The sequence below is a fragment of the Bos taurus genome, chromosome 17 (assembly GCF_002263795.3).
Source record: "Bos taurus isolate L1 Dominette 01449 registration number 42190680 breed Hereford chromosome 17, ARS-UCD2.0, whole genome shotgun sequence".
Classification (NCBI taxonomy): domain Eukaryota; kingdom Metazoa; phylum Chordata; class Mammalia; order Artiodactyla; family Bovidae; genus Bos; species Bos taurus.
In genome coordinates this window covers 515966-534553 of record NC_037344.1, presented here as the reverse complement: position 1 = coordinate 534553, position 18588 = coordinate 515966, and the positions used below count along the sequence as shown (strand labels likewise).

At 37.1% G+C, this 18588-nt stretch overlaps 1 protein-coding gene across 4 annotated transcripts; it reads right to left on the bottom strand.

Annotated features, from left to right (window-relative positions):
* Nucleotides 1-409: 409 nt before the first annotated feature.
* On the bottom strand, nt 410-17105 carry MSMO1 (methylsterol monooxygenase 1). Of its 4 annotated transcripts, none has more exons than XM_005217426.5 (6): nt 16876-17105; nt 12501-12786; nt 6928-7076; nt 5877-6003; nt 4096-4250; nt 410-1381 (listed from the first exon to the last, which is right to left on the bottom strand). In XM_005217426.5, the coding sequence occupies exons 2-6, from the start codon at nt 12753-12755 to the stop codon at nt 1186-1188; spliced, it is 882 nt and encodes a 293-aa protein (XP_005217483.1). In that variant the 5' UTR covers nt 12756-12786; nt 16876-17105; the 3' UTR covers nt 410-1185.
* Nucleotides 17106-18588: the final 1483 nt, after the last annotated feature.

Genomic DNA, 18588 nt, shown 5'->3' with positions numbered 1-18588 from the left:
GGATTTCCCAGGCAAGAGTACTGGAATGAGCTGCCATTTCCTTTTCCTGGGGCTCTCTCCAACCCAGGGATTGAACCCATGTCTCCTGCACTGGCAGGTGGATTTTTTCCACTGGGCTACCTATTTGAAATTAAGTCAGCCCCATAAAGTTTGTCTCTATTCTCCCATCTGTATATTTTCTAAGTGGAGTAATGAGCTATTTCAGTATCCTCCATTTTATTAGGTCAACAGAATTTCCCACAATAGCCTGATAAATACATGTTGAAACTGTCAAAAAGTTTAAGAAATGAAGCATTTAAAAAGATAAAATTATTCCTTTTGTTACAAAACAATAATTTAGTGATTTTTATACTTTTCCTGATAAGAATAAATAAAAGGTGAAAAATGATGTTTTAAATTGGAAACGGAATAATCAAACAAAATCACATTTATTTCAATAGCTGCAAGTGCAAATACAGCAAGCCAGTACACAGTTTCAGGACACTGCTTTAAGTACAATGAAAACTTGATATACAAAAATGAAAGAGGAAATAGCAGAAATAAAGCTCGATTTTTTTAAAAAGTTGAAGTAACCTGAAAACCTTTAGACTAAAAGAGTCTTACATCAATTCATAAATGCCTTAATTTATAGATAACAGTGGTACATTGTAATCAAAAAGGACTTCCCAAAGAGTCATTTCGAACTGATCAGCTCCAGATAAGAAATTCCTGGCAGTGGCTACTCTGGGATTCGGCACTCACTCATACTGTACAGACTGGTATAGTTCAATCCATGGCATTTGATTTTTATTCAAATTCCAAAAAGGTAAATACCTTTTTGGTAAGTTCAATAGGAGGCCAACACCACTACCAAGAGTTCCTGAAATGGCCACTATATATTTAAAAGGTTTAAAGACCAATTTTGGCTTCAGGCCCATGGTACAATGTTGGGGGAAAGACTTCAATTAATACTCCGTTACTTAAATCCTTTTTGTAAGATTAGCAAAATGGCCCTTAAAGCTTCCTCAGGAAAACTGTATTTAAATATATGAAAGCTCCCACTAGGAAATTAATTAAAAGTTGTTAATAGTCTTTTTAATCACTTAGTGGCCAAGTCATATGTATATTTCTGCTCCCCAGAAGCAATGTTAGCTACTAGCTTCAATTCAGGAAATGCATATTTTCCGGAAGGTTTATATGACATGCTTATTCAGTCTTTTTCTCAACTTTCTTCATCTTTTCATTGTAGGCATTAAATTGAGAGTCTGTTCCAAAAATTCTGTCCCACCATGTAAATGTTGAAGCATAGTTTCCAATGAAGTTCATGTGGTGGAAATCGTGATGCCGAGAACCAGCATAGAAAGGAATGAGATTTAAAGGGTTGAGAGGAATGTCATAACCACTGAAATGAAAATGATAAAGATTATTAAGGAAGTAAGTACACCTTCAATAATTAACTTGTTCATTGACCATAATATGCTTGTTAACCATTCAAATAACATTCCACTGTACCTAAGTCACTTATTTCTGATGTGTACAAAAGTTCACAGCAAATGGTACATACTCTAGAAACCACTTTCAGTAATTAAAGAAAAACTTGAACAATTTATAGAATATTAATGTAGTATTAATGTAATATTAATATTTTAATATTGATATTACAATCAGGAGATGAAGGAAGGATTATAGTAATGAATTCTTAGACACAGATTTTCATGAATTTTTTCTCTTTTAGAGGAATTTGCTTACCAAACTTGTAACACCCATACTACTACATATGTCTTTTAGGAAAAGTTGTACAAAATTAGCACCAAGCATTACAAAGGTTAAATCTGAGGATTACTGTTTGCAACTTCTTTTTAGAGTACCTGTCTTTATTTCTAACTACAAGTCTAAAATCTGATATCTATAATTATACCAGTCTGAATCACCCCAATCCTTCCCTCCCTTGAGCAGGCTGAGAAGGAAGGAAATAGAAAGGAGCAATGGAAAGAAAGAAAGAAGGACACATCATCTACCACTTCTCTGCCTAAGACTGCTGCTACTGCTAAGTCACTTTAGTCGTGTCTGACTCTGTGCGACCCCATAGACAGCAGCCCACCAGGCTCCTCCATCCCTGGGATTCTTCAGGCAAAAACACTGGAGTAGGTTGCCATTTCCTTCTCCAAAGGGTCATTACAGAAGAATAAAATAATTGCTGGCCTGAATTATACTATTTAACCAAATTTTTTATTAAAACCACAAATATATTTCTTTCAACAGTGTTTCAGGAACATTAAACCTGCTTTTCAATCAAGGCATGAAATCCAAAAGCCAGAAAAAAATAAAACTGATAGATTTTACTATATAAAAATTTAAAACTTCAGTACCGTAAAAGAACCATCAAGAGTTAAAACTGAAATGACAGATGGAAGAGAAAATATTTACAACATATGTAACAAAGTTACCTACTTTGTAATTTCATGTAATAACCATGAAATTAAAAGATGCTTGCTCCTTGGAAGAAAAGCTATGAGAAACCTAGATGGCATATTAAAAAGCAGAGACATTACTTTGCCAACTAAGGTCCACCTAGTCAAAGCTATGATTTTTCCAGTAGTTATGTATGGATATGAGTGTTGGACCATAAAGGAAGCTGAGCCCTGAAGAACTGATGCTTTCGAACTGAGGTGTTGGAGAAGACTCTTGAGAATCCTTTAGACTACAAGATCAAACCAGTCAATCCTAAAAGAAATTAGTCCTGAATATTCAATGGAAGGACTGATGCTGAAGCTCCAATACTTTGGCCACCTGATTCAAGAACTGACTCCTTAGAAAAGACCCTGATGCTGGCAAAGATTGAAGGTAGAAGGGGATGACAGAGGATGAGATGGTTGGACGGCATCACTGACTCGACGGACATGAGTTTGAGCAAGCTCTAGGAGTTGGTGATGGACAGAGAAGCCTGGCGTGCTGCAGTCCATGGGGCTGCAAAGAGTCAGACGTGACTGAGAGAACAAACTGAACTGAACTGAACAAAGCTTACACGTGAACCAAAATGTTATAAGTCTCCCTGGTGGCTCAGGTGGTAAAGAATCTGCCTGCAATGCAGGAGAGACCTGGGTTCAATCTCCGTGTTGGGAAGATTCCCTGGAGAAGGGAATGGCTACCCACTCCATCCCTCAATATTCTTGCCTGGAGAATTTCATGGGCTGAGGAGACTGATGGGCTACACATCATGGGGTCACAAAGAGTAGGACACAACAGAGTGACTAACACTTTCACTTTTTTCATAATAGGTTATAAAACATATAATCTAACAAAAAGTAGGCAAGGGAAATAAAAGCTAATTCAAGGAAGAAAATAACTGTTGTCAACAAGCACACAGGCGTGCAGCCTCACCAGTCCCTGGGGAACACAGATCACAGCCCTGAAGGTTCTCTGCTCTCCTAATAACCAAGATTAACGAGACTGTAATGTCCAGGCTGGAAAAGGTATCAGAAGCAGGGAAAGCATTCTTGCAGGCTCCTGCTGGGCATGTAAAGAGGGGCCCTTTGGAGAGCAGTTTTGCAGCACTTCCAAAAACTTTGTTTCATTTTCCCAAATAATACATGAATACAATCTCACCATAAAAATGACAACAGTTATAGACAAGAATGCAAAAAAAAAGTCTATTATTTGAATTTGTCCCAATGATTATGTTCTCCTGTTTTCTTAAAAACAGTAACATTAACAATGTTTAACTTCTCTTACTATTAGTCTACTTAAAAAACATAATCTATGACATTGACTATGAGTGTGTAAAATGGGTGAAAGTGGTCAAAGGTATGAACTTCCAATTGTAAGATGAATAAGCCTTGGGCATGTAATGAAGAGCATAAAGGCTGAAGTCAACAGTCCTGTGAATTTGAAAGTTGCAAAGAGAGTAAATCTTATAAGTTCTCATCACACACACACAAAAAATTATAACAATGTATAAAGATGGATCAGCAATATATATATCAAACCATTACACTGTATACCTAAAACACAATATGTCAATTACATCTCAATTAAAAAAAAAAAGAAAGATAATCTATGACCATGAAGAAAGGATATTTTATGATACCTTCTACCTGAATAGAAACCAAACCTTACCTATGGACATCAATAGTCTCTATCAAACGAACAGTCACCCAGGCCCAAAGAAGAATAACATGATCACATAAAAGCATGATTCCAATGAAAAATCCAGTTCCAAGAATTATGGTTTCCAGAGGATGTGCATATTCAGCTTCCATTCCAAATGGAGCCTAAAATAAATAAGAATTGCTTAATATATTGTGATGGTTAATTTTATGCATCAACTTATCTAGGCCATGGTGCCCAGTTGCTTGGTCAAACACCAGTCTAGATTTGGTGTGAAGGTCTATTTTAGATGTGATCAATATTTAATACTTAAATCGGTAAAGAGGATCCTCCATAATGCAGGTGGGCTTCATTCAATCAGCTAAAGGCCTTAGAAGCAAAGACTGAGGCTTCCCAAGGAAGGAAGGAATGCTCAAGACTACAGTACAGAAAACCTGTGTGCTTTCCAGCCTGTTGCCCATAGGAATTCAGATCCAGGCCTGCAACATCAAGTCTCTCCTGCATTTCCAGTTAGCTGCCCTATAGATTTCAGATTTGCCAGCCCCCACAACTGCATGAGCCAGTTCCTTAAAATAAATCTGTGTGTATGTATCTCCAATTGATTCTTGGAAGAACCCTAATATACATAGGTATTTTTAATTTATTTGTGCATATCATTTTATAATACTATATCCCTTCTATATGTTATGATAATACAGTCATCCCTCAGTATTCTAAAGGGATTGGTTCAAGGACCTCCATGGACACCGAACTTTAATGAAAAGGCAGTATTTGGCAGTATTTGCATATAACCTATGCATATCCTCTCATATACATCATCTACAGATTACTTACAAGACCTAATACAATATAAATGCTATGTAATTGTGTAACTGTTGTAAACACAATTTAAATGTTATGTAAATAGTTGCCCATTCAAGGCAAGTTCAAGTTTTGCCTTTAGGAACTTTCTGAAATTTTTTCCCCAAATATTTTCAATGAGGGTTTCCAGAGGATGTGCATATTTAGTTGGTTGAATTCATGGATTCAGAACCCATAGATACTAAGGGTCAACTGTATATCTAGTCATACCTATATAAACATTAACAGTAATTCTCAATAAAGATATCTCTCTGTTTTTACCAAACATTAAAAGGGCTAGGGATGTCCTTAATATGATCTATTTTAATGGTTTGAGATAAAGGCATTAAAACAACTGGCTTGAATTCTACATTTGGTTTATGCACCTGAATTTGTTCTGTCAAGATAGGGATATTTGATTTATCATATCAGGTAATCAGGATCAATGCAGAACATACCAGCGTAACAAATCTGACAAAGCTAACAACAAAGCAGTTCTGATTAAAAAAAAAAAAAACAAAAACCCTGTTTTGTGGGAAGAAGTTAGCAATGAGGTGGAAAAGCATTAAAACTAAGTTGAAAATTGTTTTAGAAATTTAATAATTCAAGGTTTGTTGTTTTGGGGTCCCACTTAAATAATCATAACAGCATTAGAGCCTCCATCAAACTGCCAGGTACCCAGCTGTGTGAGTACAGTGCTCTGAACCAAAATACAAAAATGAATTATTTTTCTTTCAGGCCTCAATTTACCACAAAATCAGGATACTAGAAAAAAATCTGTAGAACTAGCTTTGTGTTCATGTTTATGTGTGTATGTATTCTAAACAATCATGCAAAGGAAAATGAAATAAAGACATCACTGACAATTTTTTTTAAGTTCAGATTCTTTAAAAAAAATAACATTTTTGCCTCAAAGAGTAAAAAATATATTAAATATAATTCGAACATACCTGAAACTCATGATGAACTTTATGAATGTATTTATATATTCTTTTGTGATGTAAAAGCCTATGCAAGAAATAGTGCCAAGTATCCTCGATCACTGCACAGCCAAAACATCTTGCCAAAAGCATGTACCTTTAAGATGAAAATACTGTAATGAGGATAAAATAACTTACTAAAACAATCTAGACTTTTACCTAGGATCACTGCTGGACACTGCATAAAATCAAATACTATCTTGACTTAACTGGTTATATTGATCAACAAATTCTCAAAACAATACATATAGATACAAGCTAGATATATGATACCACCTGAAGAAGGGTTAAAGAGGCTGACCACCATACCAATTCTATTATAAAAAAAAAAAAAGTTATAAAATCAGAGCTAAGAAAGAAAACTCAAAATTTCTAGGCAAAGAGTAACACTGATAAAGGACTTACTACTCATAATAGTAAAATCACTTTCTTCTGCCAAAGAGAAGCATGTAAGTGCAATAGGCAAAAGTATTTTATTTATATAGGAACAAATACACAAATTCTCTTATATGTTGCATATAGAGTAATAGGAAAAGCACATATCTATATATTGTACATCTGTATTCAGGTTTCGTCAGAACAGAAAGCTAGAATACAAAAATTATTTGAACATAAATATGCTCAGATAATATACATACATATATATATGTGTGTGTGTGTGTGTGTGTGTGTCTATATGGACACAATTTTTATAAACTTTACCCTCACTCATTTTTTTCATTCATTTTAGACTTAAAATATATTTTTTCTTGCTATAAGCCCCTGTATCCTGTACATAATCATATAAAGGATGCCATGGAAACTTCTGATGTAAGAAACTCACCCTCCAATAAAGATATTAAAATATAGAAACACATAAAAATGGGAACATTTCAAGTTTCTACTGTAGTTTTCTATATTTTATTTACTTCAAAGTTAAGAGCAAACATTAACCAAATGAAGAAAGAAGGTAATACTAAGGATATTTTAATTGGATGATAAACCATAACTGAGTATAAAAATCAAATCTTTATCTACATACCATCTTGGCATTGTTTCCCAATCATAGGGAATACTGAAATACTCTGTAAAATAATAAGTTCCACAAATCAACGGAAGCTGGATACAAAAGTGATTAAAGAGAAGCACTTTAAAACATTTCCATTGGTTTTCCCATGTTTCTGGTTTATCCTATGGAGAAAAAAATTAAAACGTTTAGTATTAGCCTCTGCTATCAGAAGTTTCACCTGAAAACTAAAAGTAAATTCTTAGATTTTTCTCTAATGTCTATATGGGACCTGGAATTTATGTTATTTAATTAATCTTATGTTATGTAGATTCTGTATTATAATTGCTAAGTTACAGTAACTAAGGCCCAGGAACTATAACACTCACTCCCAATATTCTAAATTCTTGACAGCTATTATCACTACTATAAACAGATGAAGAAATTGTCAAAACTCAGGCCCAGGCATAATGGTCCGAATGATCTTTAAGCAACACTACAGAATAAGTAAGTCTTGTTTTTGCTGCCCACGGATCATTTACTTTTATCAGGAATTCCAGAGATGAAGACATGTAGATGTGTCATGCTACAATCACAGCTGAGTTCTCCCAAATGCTGAGGGAGCTATACACACAGCATTGAAAGCCTTACTACACAGGCAGGCAACACCATTCAGTGGTTTTCATTCCCAGAAATAAGTGCATTTTTCTTCATACACATTGACAGAATTAGAAACTCTCTGAGCTGAAAGAACTCCAGAAACAAATGTGTCCGGTGGTTCCCAAAGAATGGGAACAGATGAAGTTCACAGATTAAAGTCAAATGAGGAAGTGATCAATGTAGAGAAATGTTCACAAAACCCCATCAGGATTATCAACTTGCTCAGCAAGCCATAAAGAAAAGTGAATATGTATTCAATTCAAAGGGCTGTACTTAGTTAAGAAGTGCTTTTGGCTTTACAAAAAGATAGTAAATAATAAACAGTCATTGCTCTTTTAAATGTCCTTACTCCTAAATTCAGAAATCTACAATGGAAACCACTGACCTCAGCAGAGGCCCAGAGGTCAACCATCTTGCCCAGATCACACAGGCAGTTATTAGCAGAACTTGTGACGAACTAAAATCTAGGGTTCCAGTATTGTTCCTGAAATTCTTTAGAAGAGCTTCCTTCCCTGACAAAAAAGGAAGAGTTCAACTGGTAATCAGAGTTGATTCTAACCTCAGGGTCTCTGTGAAGCTCATATCTCAGTCTCAACAATAAAATGAAGGAATTAGGCAAGATTACTTTATAATTGTCTATTTCTGCTCTGAGCATGATCTGACCTTTCTCCTCTGAACTTCCAGTCTGTGACTGGGGACAAAATAAATGAAAGGTTCTGGCTTGGGTGGGAAAAGCCACTCTTTTCCCCAAAGAACTATGTTTAAGTAACTGGTGATACCTTGGCTAGAATCTAACACTGATGTCAGTTATAACTACAAAGAAATCACATGGTTTACTATTTACGAGGGTCATAGATTTCAGAAAGAATGTTTTTAATGTATAAATCCTTGAGGAAAGTTCCTAGAGAATTATTAAGATGTATGACATAAATAAAAAAAAATCCTGCAAGGTCCATTTCTTTACTTTCACAGAAGTGAATATCACCCTTCCCCCTAGCAAGCATGTACATTAACTGTCTATTCTATTTCAAAGCAGAATTTTTGGTGTTGTTCCACCAGTGTCAGTGTTTCAGGGTATCTGCCTTCAAAATGCATAACTCTGTAATTAACTTATACTGACTTATTGGCTTGTTTTTAAATCCCTTTATATTGTGAAAACTTGTATTGATTAATCTTCAGTTAATTTTATTATTAAAAAATCTCAAAGCAGGGACTTTAATGGTTGCAAAACTCAAGAAACATATGCTAAGCACAGACTTGAAGGCTTTCGATCTGTTTATAAGTAACTAGTTGTAAACTAGATTATTGCTTGTCCTTTCTTTTGTCACATTTTTCTCTGGAGTCTTCATAAAATCTTAACTGAAACAGGCCTTTCTCTCTGAAAAAGTTACCACCTCTGACCAGTGAGTCAACTGTAGAGGGCAGAAGGCAGAGAGGGATAGTTTGGCCTGGACAGTCAGTCATACAACCAACCAATCAGCCCCATAAATAATGCAGTGGGTGACCCACTGCAGTCCAAATTCCAAACATGCATGAGAATTCCAAACACGCATGAGAACTTAAGACACTCAAACACAATTCTGCCTTTCAAAGCAGGCCTTTTTATAAAAATCATTTCGGAAATGTTGTGTCCTTTATTTACAGTAACAGGATACTCTTCTTTAGGCCACAGCCCTTTTAATTCCTCCCTTTACTCTTTGTTCTTCCCTCCTTTGACCTGGAGTCTATAAGCAGCTGGCCCCATGCAGTATCCCCAGAAAGGATCAATGTTAATAGTTGCTTAAAGTTGAGACTCACCAGGAGAGGCTACGAAGTGAAGAGACTGATTACAGAGGATGTGTGTATTGACTGCCATCAGACATGAACTCAATGAGTGCAACCAGTCTGCTTTAGATGAACATTCCCAAAATGCCTACTTTACATCAGGACTGTGTGCCTGAGTCTGAGTTTGGCATCACTTTTTGAAAAAAAGTTAATAGTAAGCATTAGAAACTATTATAGGTTTACCAAGTGTTGATAAATTCTTTCTTTGTCTAACAATATGGTACAGACTCCTTCCTGAGAACTGTGTCAAACTCTTTAGTTAAAAGAGTTCATTATTTTCCCTATGTTTAAACTGAGAAGATGTACCATGTATGCAAGCTCTCAAGAAACACTTAGTGTACTGAAGCAAATACTGAGAAGTTAGGAACATCATCATTTTTGGGAAGATGACATGAATGCTGCAGAAATACCATGCTATATTTGGAATAAAAACAAAATCTTAACAGTCTTGATCAAAGTCTTAACATATTAACAACACTGAAGAGTTGAGACATCAAGAATCGTAGTGAACTGCAAAATAATACTCACGAATCCCCATAAGATTCCCTTCTAGCTTATTCAAAAATTACAATTTACATATGATAAAACTTCTCCATAAAGTGAGTATAAAGGGAGCATAGCTCAACATAATAAAGGCCACAGATGATAAGTCCACAGCTAACATAGGTCAATGGTGAAAACCTGAAAACATTTCCTCTAAGATCAGGAACAAGATAAGGATGCCCACTTTTATTCAACATAGTACTGGAAGTCTTAGACACAACAATAGGACAAGGAAAAGAAACAAAAGGAATCCAAATTGGAAAGGAAGAAGTAAAACTGTCACTGTTTGCAGATGACATGAAAAATCCTAAAAACACCACCAGAAAACTATCAGAGTTTATCAATAAATTTGGTAAAGCTGTTGTATACAAAATTAATATATAGAACTCTATCAATAGATTTTTATACACTAACAATGAAATTAAGGAAACAATCCCATTTACCATTTCAGCAAAAAGAATACCATACCTAGTAATAAACCTACCTAAAGAGATGAATGATCTGTACTCAGAAAACTCTTAAGACACGGATGAAAGAAACACAAATGGATAACACAAATGGAAAGATACATCATGTTCTTAGATTGGAAGAACTGTTATATTGAATTGAATTATTATTAAAATGATCACACTACCCAAGATAATCTGTATAGTCAATACAATCCCTATCAAAACAACACTGGCTTTTTTTTTAGAACTGGGACAAATAATTTTAGTATTTGTATGGGAACACCTGTCTCCTAAAGCAAAGGAAACAAAAGCAAAAATGAACAAATGGGACCTAATTAAACTTTAAAGCATGTCTTCACAGCAAAGGAAACTCCTGACAACACAGGCAACTATTGAATGGGACAAAATATTTGCAAGTTATTTAATTTGCAAGACTGATTAGGGATTAATATCTAAAACATAAAAATAGCTCATATAATTTGATATAAAATTAGCATAAGACTTGAACAGACATTTTCCCAAAGACATACCGATGGCCAATACACACATGAAAAAATACTCAACATCACAAATCATTAAGGAAATGCAAATAAAAATCCCAATGAGATATCACCTCACACCTGTCAGAATGGCTATTATCAAAAGACTACAAATACAAATGTTGGTGAGGATGTGAAGAAAAGGGAACCTCAGTATACAGTTGGCATGAATGTAAACTGGTGCAGATACTGTGGACAGTATGGAGGTTCCTCAAAAGACTAAAAATAGAATTATCTTATGACCCAGTAATTCCACTCCTGGGTATATTTCTGAAAAAAAAACAAAAAAAAACTAATTAGGAAAGATACATGCACACCATACATTCATACCAGCATGCTTTACAATGGTCAAGATATGGAAGCAATCTAAGTGTCCATCAACAGATGAATGGTGGAAGAAGATGGGTTATATATACACAATAGACTACTCAGCCATTAAAAAGAATGAAATTTTGCCATTTGCAACAATGTGGATAGACCTGGAAGGTCTATTATACTAAGTGAAATAAGTCAGAGAAAGACAAATATGTATGTTATCACTTAGATGTAAGAAAAAAACCCAAACGAATGAATAAAACAAGACATAGATTCAGATATAGAGAACAAACTAGAGGTTACAACCAGCAGGGAGAGAGAAGAGGGAAGGAGTGAGATAGAGGTAGATTAAGAAGTACAAACTACTACATATAAAATAGTTAAGTAACAAGGCTATTACTTCCTTGTTACTTCCCTGTTATTTGTTATTTTCCTTGTTAGCTTTCCCTGGTGGCTCAGATGGTAAAGGATCCACCTGCAATATGGGAGATCTTTGGGTTGGGAGGATCCCCTGGAAGAGGGCATGGCAACCCATTCCAGTATTCTTGCCTGGAGAATACTCATGGACAGAGGAGCCTCAAAGGCTACAGTCCATGGGGTTGCAAAGAGTTGGACACAACTGAATGATTAAGCACAGCAAAAAAGGATAGCATAGGGAATATAGCCAGTATTTCATAATAATGTTAAGTGGAGCATAATGTACAAAAATTCTGAATTGCAATGCTGTACATCTGAAACTAATTTATTGTATATCAACTATAACTCAATAAAAAGTTCTTTTAATTAAAACTTATAAACTCAAATTAGATAAACATCACATCTATTGAAGGCACAATTCAACCAATTCTTTCTGAAACCTTATCAGCAATGACCTAGGGTTGTGCTGTGTATATGGTAGCAACTAGAAATGTGGTGAACATTTTAAATACACCTAGTCTTGACTGAGATGAGCTGAAATTAGTGTAAAATATACACTAAATTTTGAACACTTATTGTAAGAATAAGATCACAATATATCCCATTAAATACTTTTTAATTTTGATTACTTACTGAAATATAATTGAGATTTACTGGATTAAACTAAATACATTGTGAACATGGTTCCCCCCCCTTTTGTTACTTTTTAATATATTCTAGTAGGAAATTATGTATGTGGCTTCATTACATGTCTATTGGACAGCCCTGAGGTACAGTCTATTTTCAGTTACAAATTATATTTACTTTAAAAATATTCAACAAGACTAATGATAATATTCCAATGTAAGTCCATTATACTCACCTTTTGAATTTTGTACTTTTTCATGTAAGGTATAAATTGAAACAAAAATCCAGGTAAACAGAACAAGAAATAAAGGACCTCATGAACTATGAGAGATCCCCACGTTGCAATCTGGAACTTTGTATAATTATTCAACATATAGTTCCAAGCATTTTTAAATGGTTCCTGCAGAGGATTGTCAGGCAAAAGTGAATCTACATATTCCACAGCCAAGGATGCTGAACTAAAGACGCTGATACTTTCATTTGTTGCCATTTTTCAAATCTTTGCAGACAGCCTTATTATTCTGTAAATATAAATAAATAAGTAAATAAGCAAGCTAAACAACAAAAGTATAAGATAACAGTTTTTAAAATGCTTCTGATTAATTTTTAAATTGCTAAAGGAGTGCCAATCTCTCAGGTCATCCTAACCCCATGATTAAAAACACCAGTCTACAGGATGTCATCACCGCCTCCATTTGTAGATAGGATTTAAAAGCCACATGTTAACGTTCAACAGCAGCATCTAAAGAATAGTGGAATAAGAAATTTCAAGCCATCTTTAAGGAGATTTATCAGTGTGGTCTCCCAGGAAAAACTTGTAATTTCAAAGAGCAATAGCTGGGTTGAAAAGTATCACTTAAGAACTTATTTAGAAAAAGTCTGCCAAATATGACTACATAAATACTAAATATTTATAACTGGGAATACAAAGACAACCATAAATAAAGTCAAAGATCAAACAACAAACTGGAAAAAATATTTCCAAGAATTATGACAAAGGCTACAATGAGTGCTTTAGAAAAAGCCTAAAAACCCAATAGAAAATGACAGACTACTCACAGAAAGTTCACAGAAAAATACATACAAATACTAAGCAAATAAACAGCTCAGTTCGACTCAAATAGGAAATGCATCCTAAAACAAAAATTTAGTTTCACACTGCGCCTTAGCAGTAACAGTTTGGGGAAACCAGCACCACTGTACATTGTTGATGGGAGGATTAGTTTATTCTTTAAGGAAAAAAACCACAGTATTTATTACAATTCAAAATGAATACACCTTTTGATCCAGCAGTTTTCTCACTTAAGTACACAAAGATGAGCACACTAAGACTGAAGGAAGCATTGCTCACAATAGCAAAAACAAAGGAAAATACAGCAAGATGTTAGGGCCATCAACAAGAAATGAATTAAATAAATTCTCTCAGGTCCTTCCCAAGACACTGCCACCTAGGAGGAAGATCTACATATTCTACATGGAAAGACATCTAAGTGAAATAGCAAGTTGCAGAATGTATAGGAAGAGCCTCACCTATGTTTTTGGGAAAAGGTTATGTCTTTATCTATGCACTTTACACATATATACATAGGAGAAACACACAAACAGAAAATGTACAGAAAATGCATATGCATACATGGTAGGGAGGGGTTATGAAGAGGAGAAAAAATTTACTTTCCATTTTATACCTCTTATAATTTTAATTTTTTCATGAGTATGTTTTACTTATAAATAACCTTAATAGGTCACCAAATCAAAAAACAGAGAAACTTATGAAGAATGTCACTTTCCTAAAAATATTTACTGCTGTCCCTAGTTTATAAATTATGATGGGCCACTCTAAAAATAAATATATTAAGCCTCAAAAGCATTCTTAATATTGTTTAAAATGCTCCTTTGTCCTTGTGCACCACCCCATAACCCACTCAACTATGGCCAACCCTTCAATAACACAGCTTTGAACTGTGCAGGCAGGTCCACTTAGACTTAGGTTTTTTTCAAAAAACAAATTGGAAAAACTTGGGGAGATTTGTGACAATTTGAAAAAAACTCACAGATAAACTGCATAGCCTAGAAATATAAAAAAAAATAAAGTTAGGTATGTCTTGAATGCATAATATATGAAACTGTGAAAGTGTTAGTCTCTCAGTCATGTCTGATTCTTTGTGATCACATGGACTGTAGTGTGCCAGGATCCTCTGTCCATGGAATTCTCTAAGCAAGAATCCTGGAGTGGGCAGTCATTCCCTTCTCTAGGGGATCTTCCCAACCCAGGGATCAAACCTGGGTCTCCTCCATTGCAGGCAGATTCCAAATCTAAATGTTGAATCAACACCACTTACTAGCTGTGAGACCCTGAGCAAGTTAAGTAACTTCTCTAAGCCTCAGTTTTATTATTTGCAAAATGTAAAGAATAATAACAATAAGTAGATTATGGGAATCTTTTCATGATGTATATCAAATTACCACAATGTACATTTTGCTAACAGAACCTCAATAAAGTTGAAAAAATAAGGAATAACAATTATAGTTCTTCTAAAGAGTCCAAGAAATGATACATGTGAAGTACTTATGTTGAGGTGACACATAAGCCAAAAGAAGCTAACAATTATTAAGTGCTTTATATACACCAGTAACTTCTAAGAGTGTCACATGCTCTCTCTATAGTATAGACTTTACTCCTTACCACAGCTTCAAGGTAGGCACTTTTATTATTTTCATTTTACAGACAAAAACTGAGGTTTAGAAAGATTAAGTAACTTTCCCAAATTACAAAACACTAAGTGGGGGAGTCTGTGCTCTCATCCATTGTATCATACTGTGATCCTAAATAATAAAGCACACAATAAATAGTATAGTAACAGGGGAATAATTCTCAAAGTTCACCCAAGCCTCCTGAAAGAGTATTCCATATAGGCTGTCTTCATTTTCAGATTTCACATCCATTCTCTAGCAATTAAAATCAGTTTTGTATTCTAATCAATGCACTGAATTTATTCTTACTAAATAAAATCATTAAGTTTCCCAGCTGCCAGAACCAACAAAAATATTTTGGAGTTTATTTTATCTGGCCCTTATGGAAAATTTGATACTTCTCATCTTGATATATCTGCCTTTCTCGCTTCTTGGGATTCACATGTATTCACTCTGATTTAACTAACATGTGGTACTATTTGTGGCGACTGCACTTCCTGCTGCTCTCACCCTTGATAAATAAATATGATTTATTCAAATGATAAAATAAATATTATTTATTCAAATCATAAAATAAATATGATTTATTCAAATCATAAAATCTAGGGAGGAATACAAAGAAGTAACAAGACTGTCACAACATCTGCGATAAGAACAATAAGAGGTTGGAAATATAAAACAGAGAGGCCCAGGGAACAGATCCTAGAGAAAGAGGCATGTAAACTCAAACCTGGAGTGTGGAGGGAAGGCAGTTAAATCTAATTTAACTAGATTAAAAGAGAGTAAAGTAGGCTGGATGGGGTCGATGGGTGGTTTTGAGCAGAAGAAATATCAGTTCTAGAGACTCAACCAGGAGATAAGAAAGGATACAGCAGTTTCCCATTTAGTATGTCTGTGGTACAACTTTTGAGAAAGAAAGGCTCAAGAATTGAGGCTGAACAGTTTCCCAGAGATGCCTGATTTACTCCTTCCAACTATTCTAGATTGTCAGGAGTGATCATATCTACTCCCTGTTGTGAGAATATGCTGATATCCTCTCTCTCTCTCTAAAACCCCAGGTTCTGATTATCCAAAAGTATACTGGCCATCTCCAATGTAGGCAGTTTGGAGGCATGGCAAAGTCAACATGTCCCAAAATTCGGTCCTTACTGCTTGCAACCCTGCCTACATACTCCCTCCCGCCTACTTTAACTTTGTGAACTGATGCCACTACCTAGTCATCTAGGGCAGAATATTCCGGATCTCTATCTCTGCTGCCTGGATAGCACTTCCCAACTTAGAAACAACTGGTTGAATTAACACTCAGGACTTTACTCTCTAGATTTAAGGGAGGGAAACGGATACACTACTGCCAACCGAACAAAAGCAAAAAATAGGTACTAAGGAAGAGAGGAGAGGGGAAATAACGAGCGAATTTTCTTTCTTTTTCTCATCCTTGCACAACTGGATTGACTTGAGGCAGACTCAGAAAAAAAGAAATGTAGTTGTCTGTGTATCACCGCCCCGCCCCCCCCACCTCCCTCCCAGAAACTTTGAAGTTTCCCTGTCTCTGAGACCTGCCAGCAGTGCCTGGCCTTTGCCCGGCCCGGACGCCTGGCACCTCCATGTGTGCCCTTCTTAAACCCTCCCTCTAAAACACGACGCCAGCATTCATGCGAACAGCAGACAGGGTTCAGCCCTTCTTTAGACCCTTACAGTGTGAGGGAGCGCCTCCCCACAAGATGAAACACCTGGGCCTCTGCTCTCCTTTACTCTCACACTCCGTATTGACGCACCAAGGCCTCTGACTGTCCTCCGCTTCGGGCCTCTCTGGCCACGAAACAGCATCTCTTGCTGGTATAGTTCTCGGCCCAATTGCTATTCATCCTTTAGAACCCTCCCAGGGCGCCCTTCCCACCCGCGCGCCCCGCCGCGCATACAAACAGATCTTGCTTCTTCCTTCTGTAGAATTCTGGTCACTCTGTGCTGTGACCACTGCCTGGTTCCGACATTAAGAGATTTCACTCGTTTTCACCCATACCTGCCGCCAGGCCGTCCGTCCCGGCCTCTACACGCGGGAGCCAACCGAGGGCCACTCCACCCCAGTCCCTCACCTTGCGCGCCACCCACTGCAGCCGCCGCCTCCAGAGCTGCGCTAGGCGCTACCACTCGGGGTCGACCGGCTCCTCCGCTGGTATTGGCTTGCATTGGCTGCGTTCCGCCTTCTGAGAGCCGTGATTGGCCTACGCATCTGCCGGCATCGTGTGACTCATGAGAACGCGGAACTGGAAGCGCGGCCATTGGCTGCTCAGATGGAGTGAGGATCGTGAGAGCTAGGCGTCCGGCCAGTAGCTGGTCCGCCAGCCGGGCTAGGCTGACGCAGGGCCTTGAGACGTCGCCTAGCAACCTCAGCCCCGCCCAGCACACGCGACCCCTTCCAGGAGCATGCGAACTCGGGGAGTTTGCAGGCGCACCGGCTCTGAAATCTTTACTATGAGCTGTATTCACTGGCGCCCCTTTAACGCTGTTGCGCCGAAAGTTTAGACCTCTTTCTCGTCCCAACCCCAGCGTCCTTTGAGAACCCCTGTATGTACGTGGGAAATGGGGAACTCCAAATGCAGCGCGATTCCTGTTTGAGGACAGAAAGCCAAGAGTCGGAGGTTTAGAAGAGACAACGCGCAGCAGTTGGTTTTGCTGCCAGGGTCGGCCGCCTCGCCCCTACGGGGATGCAGAGGTGTGCACGGATGGGGGGTAATCCACGAAATTAAGCTTTCGCTTAAGAGAGCCTTTTAAAATTTGCACAAGGGCACTACTTGCTCTCGTTTAAGGCACTTTCTATGCAGGACTTTGTGCAAACGGGACGCTGTCGCTTCTCATGGCTGTGATCAGACTGACTCTCATGCCTAACAGGCCAGGTGCCATCTGCTTTAGGAAATCCCTCAACCCATTCATCTAACTGTCCCATGTATTTGACACCCACGTTCTTTGTAAAGTATCACGACAGAAAAGTCATATCAAATGGATAGAAATGGGATCTGTCCCTTGCGTGCTCAGAGCTCTGTCTTCAGGAGGCCTGTGGTATCCTGGGGTAGATGCTGTGTGTCTCTTCAGGACTGAAGTAGGCCTTCAGTAACCGAGTATGGGTAAAGCCATTTTCCCATGAAGCATTTTTCTTCCCAGGGGGAGTATAAAGGCCCAGACCCGCAACCTAATTTAGGATTCCTTTGATTGGCCAGCTTAGCTCCAGACCACCACTACCCACAGTCCCAGTGACTGAGGTTGTGGGTGTAACTGGGAAGCAGCCTATTTTTCCCTCTGTTTAAACATGCTGCACTCTTTTAAGGGAGGATTAAGAGCATATGCCATGGGGTGAGACCTACCAAGCTTTGCCACTTATTAGCAGTGTGCTCTTAGATAATTTACTTCTCAAAATTTTATCCAGTACTTATTAAAGTGGGTATTATAACAGTTTGTGACAATAAATGTGACTATGTATGTAAGTCCTTTGCACAGTATCTGGAATACAGGAAGTGCTCAGTAATACCAAGTCGGTTATTATCCCTGATTTAAGAGTCCTACTTACTACATTCAGTTCAGTTCAGTTCAGTCGCTCAGTCGTGTCTGACTCTTTGTGACCCCATGAATAGCAGCAC

What these genes read in the sequence shown, in the direction of transcription:
- MSMO1 (XM_005217426.5), bottom strand. Translation starts at nt 12,755, where the DNA reads ATGGCAACAAATGAAAGTATCAGCGTCTTTAGTTCAGCATCCTTGGCT. An exon ending in AAGTTCATCATGAGTTTCAG is followed by an intron (nt 4,251 to 5,876) that starts GTATGTTCGAAT and finishes TATTTATTTTAG; the next exon opens with GCTCCATTTGGAATGGAAGC. An exon ending in GAGACTATTGATGTCCATAG is followed by an intron (nt 1,382 to 4,095) that starts GTAAGGTTTGGT and finishes TTTTCATTTCAG; the next exon opens with TGGTTATGACATTCCTCTCA.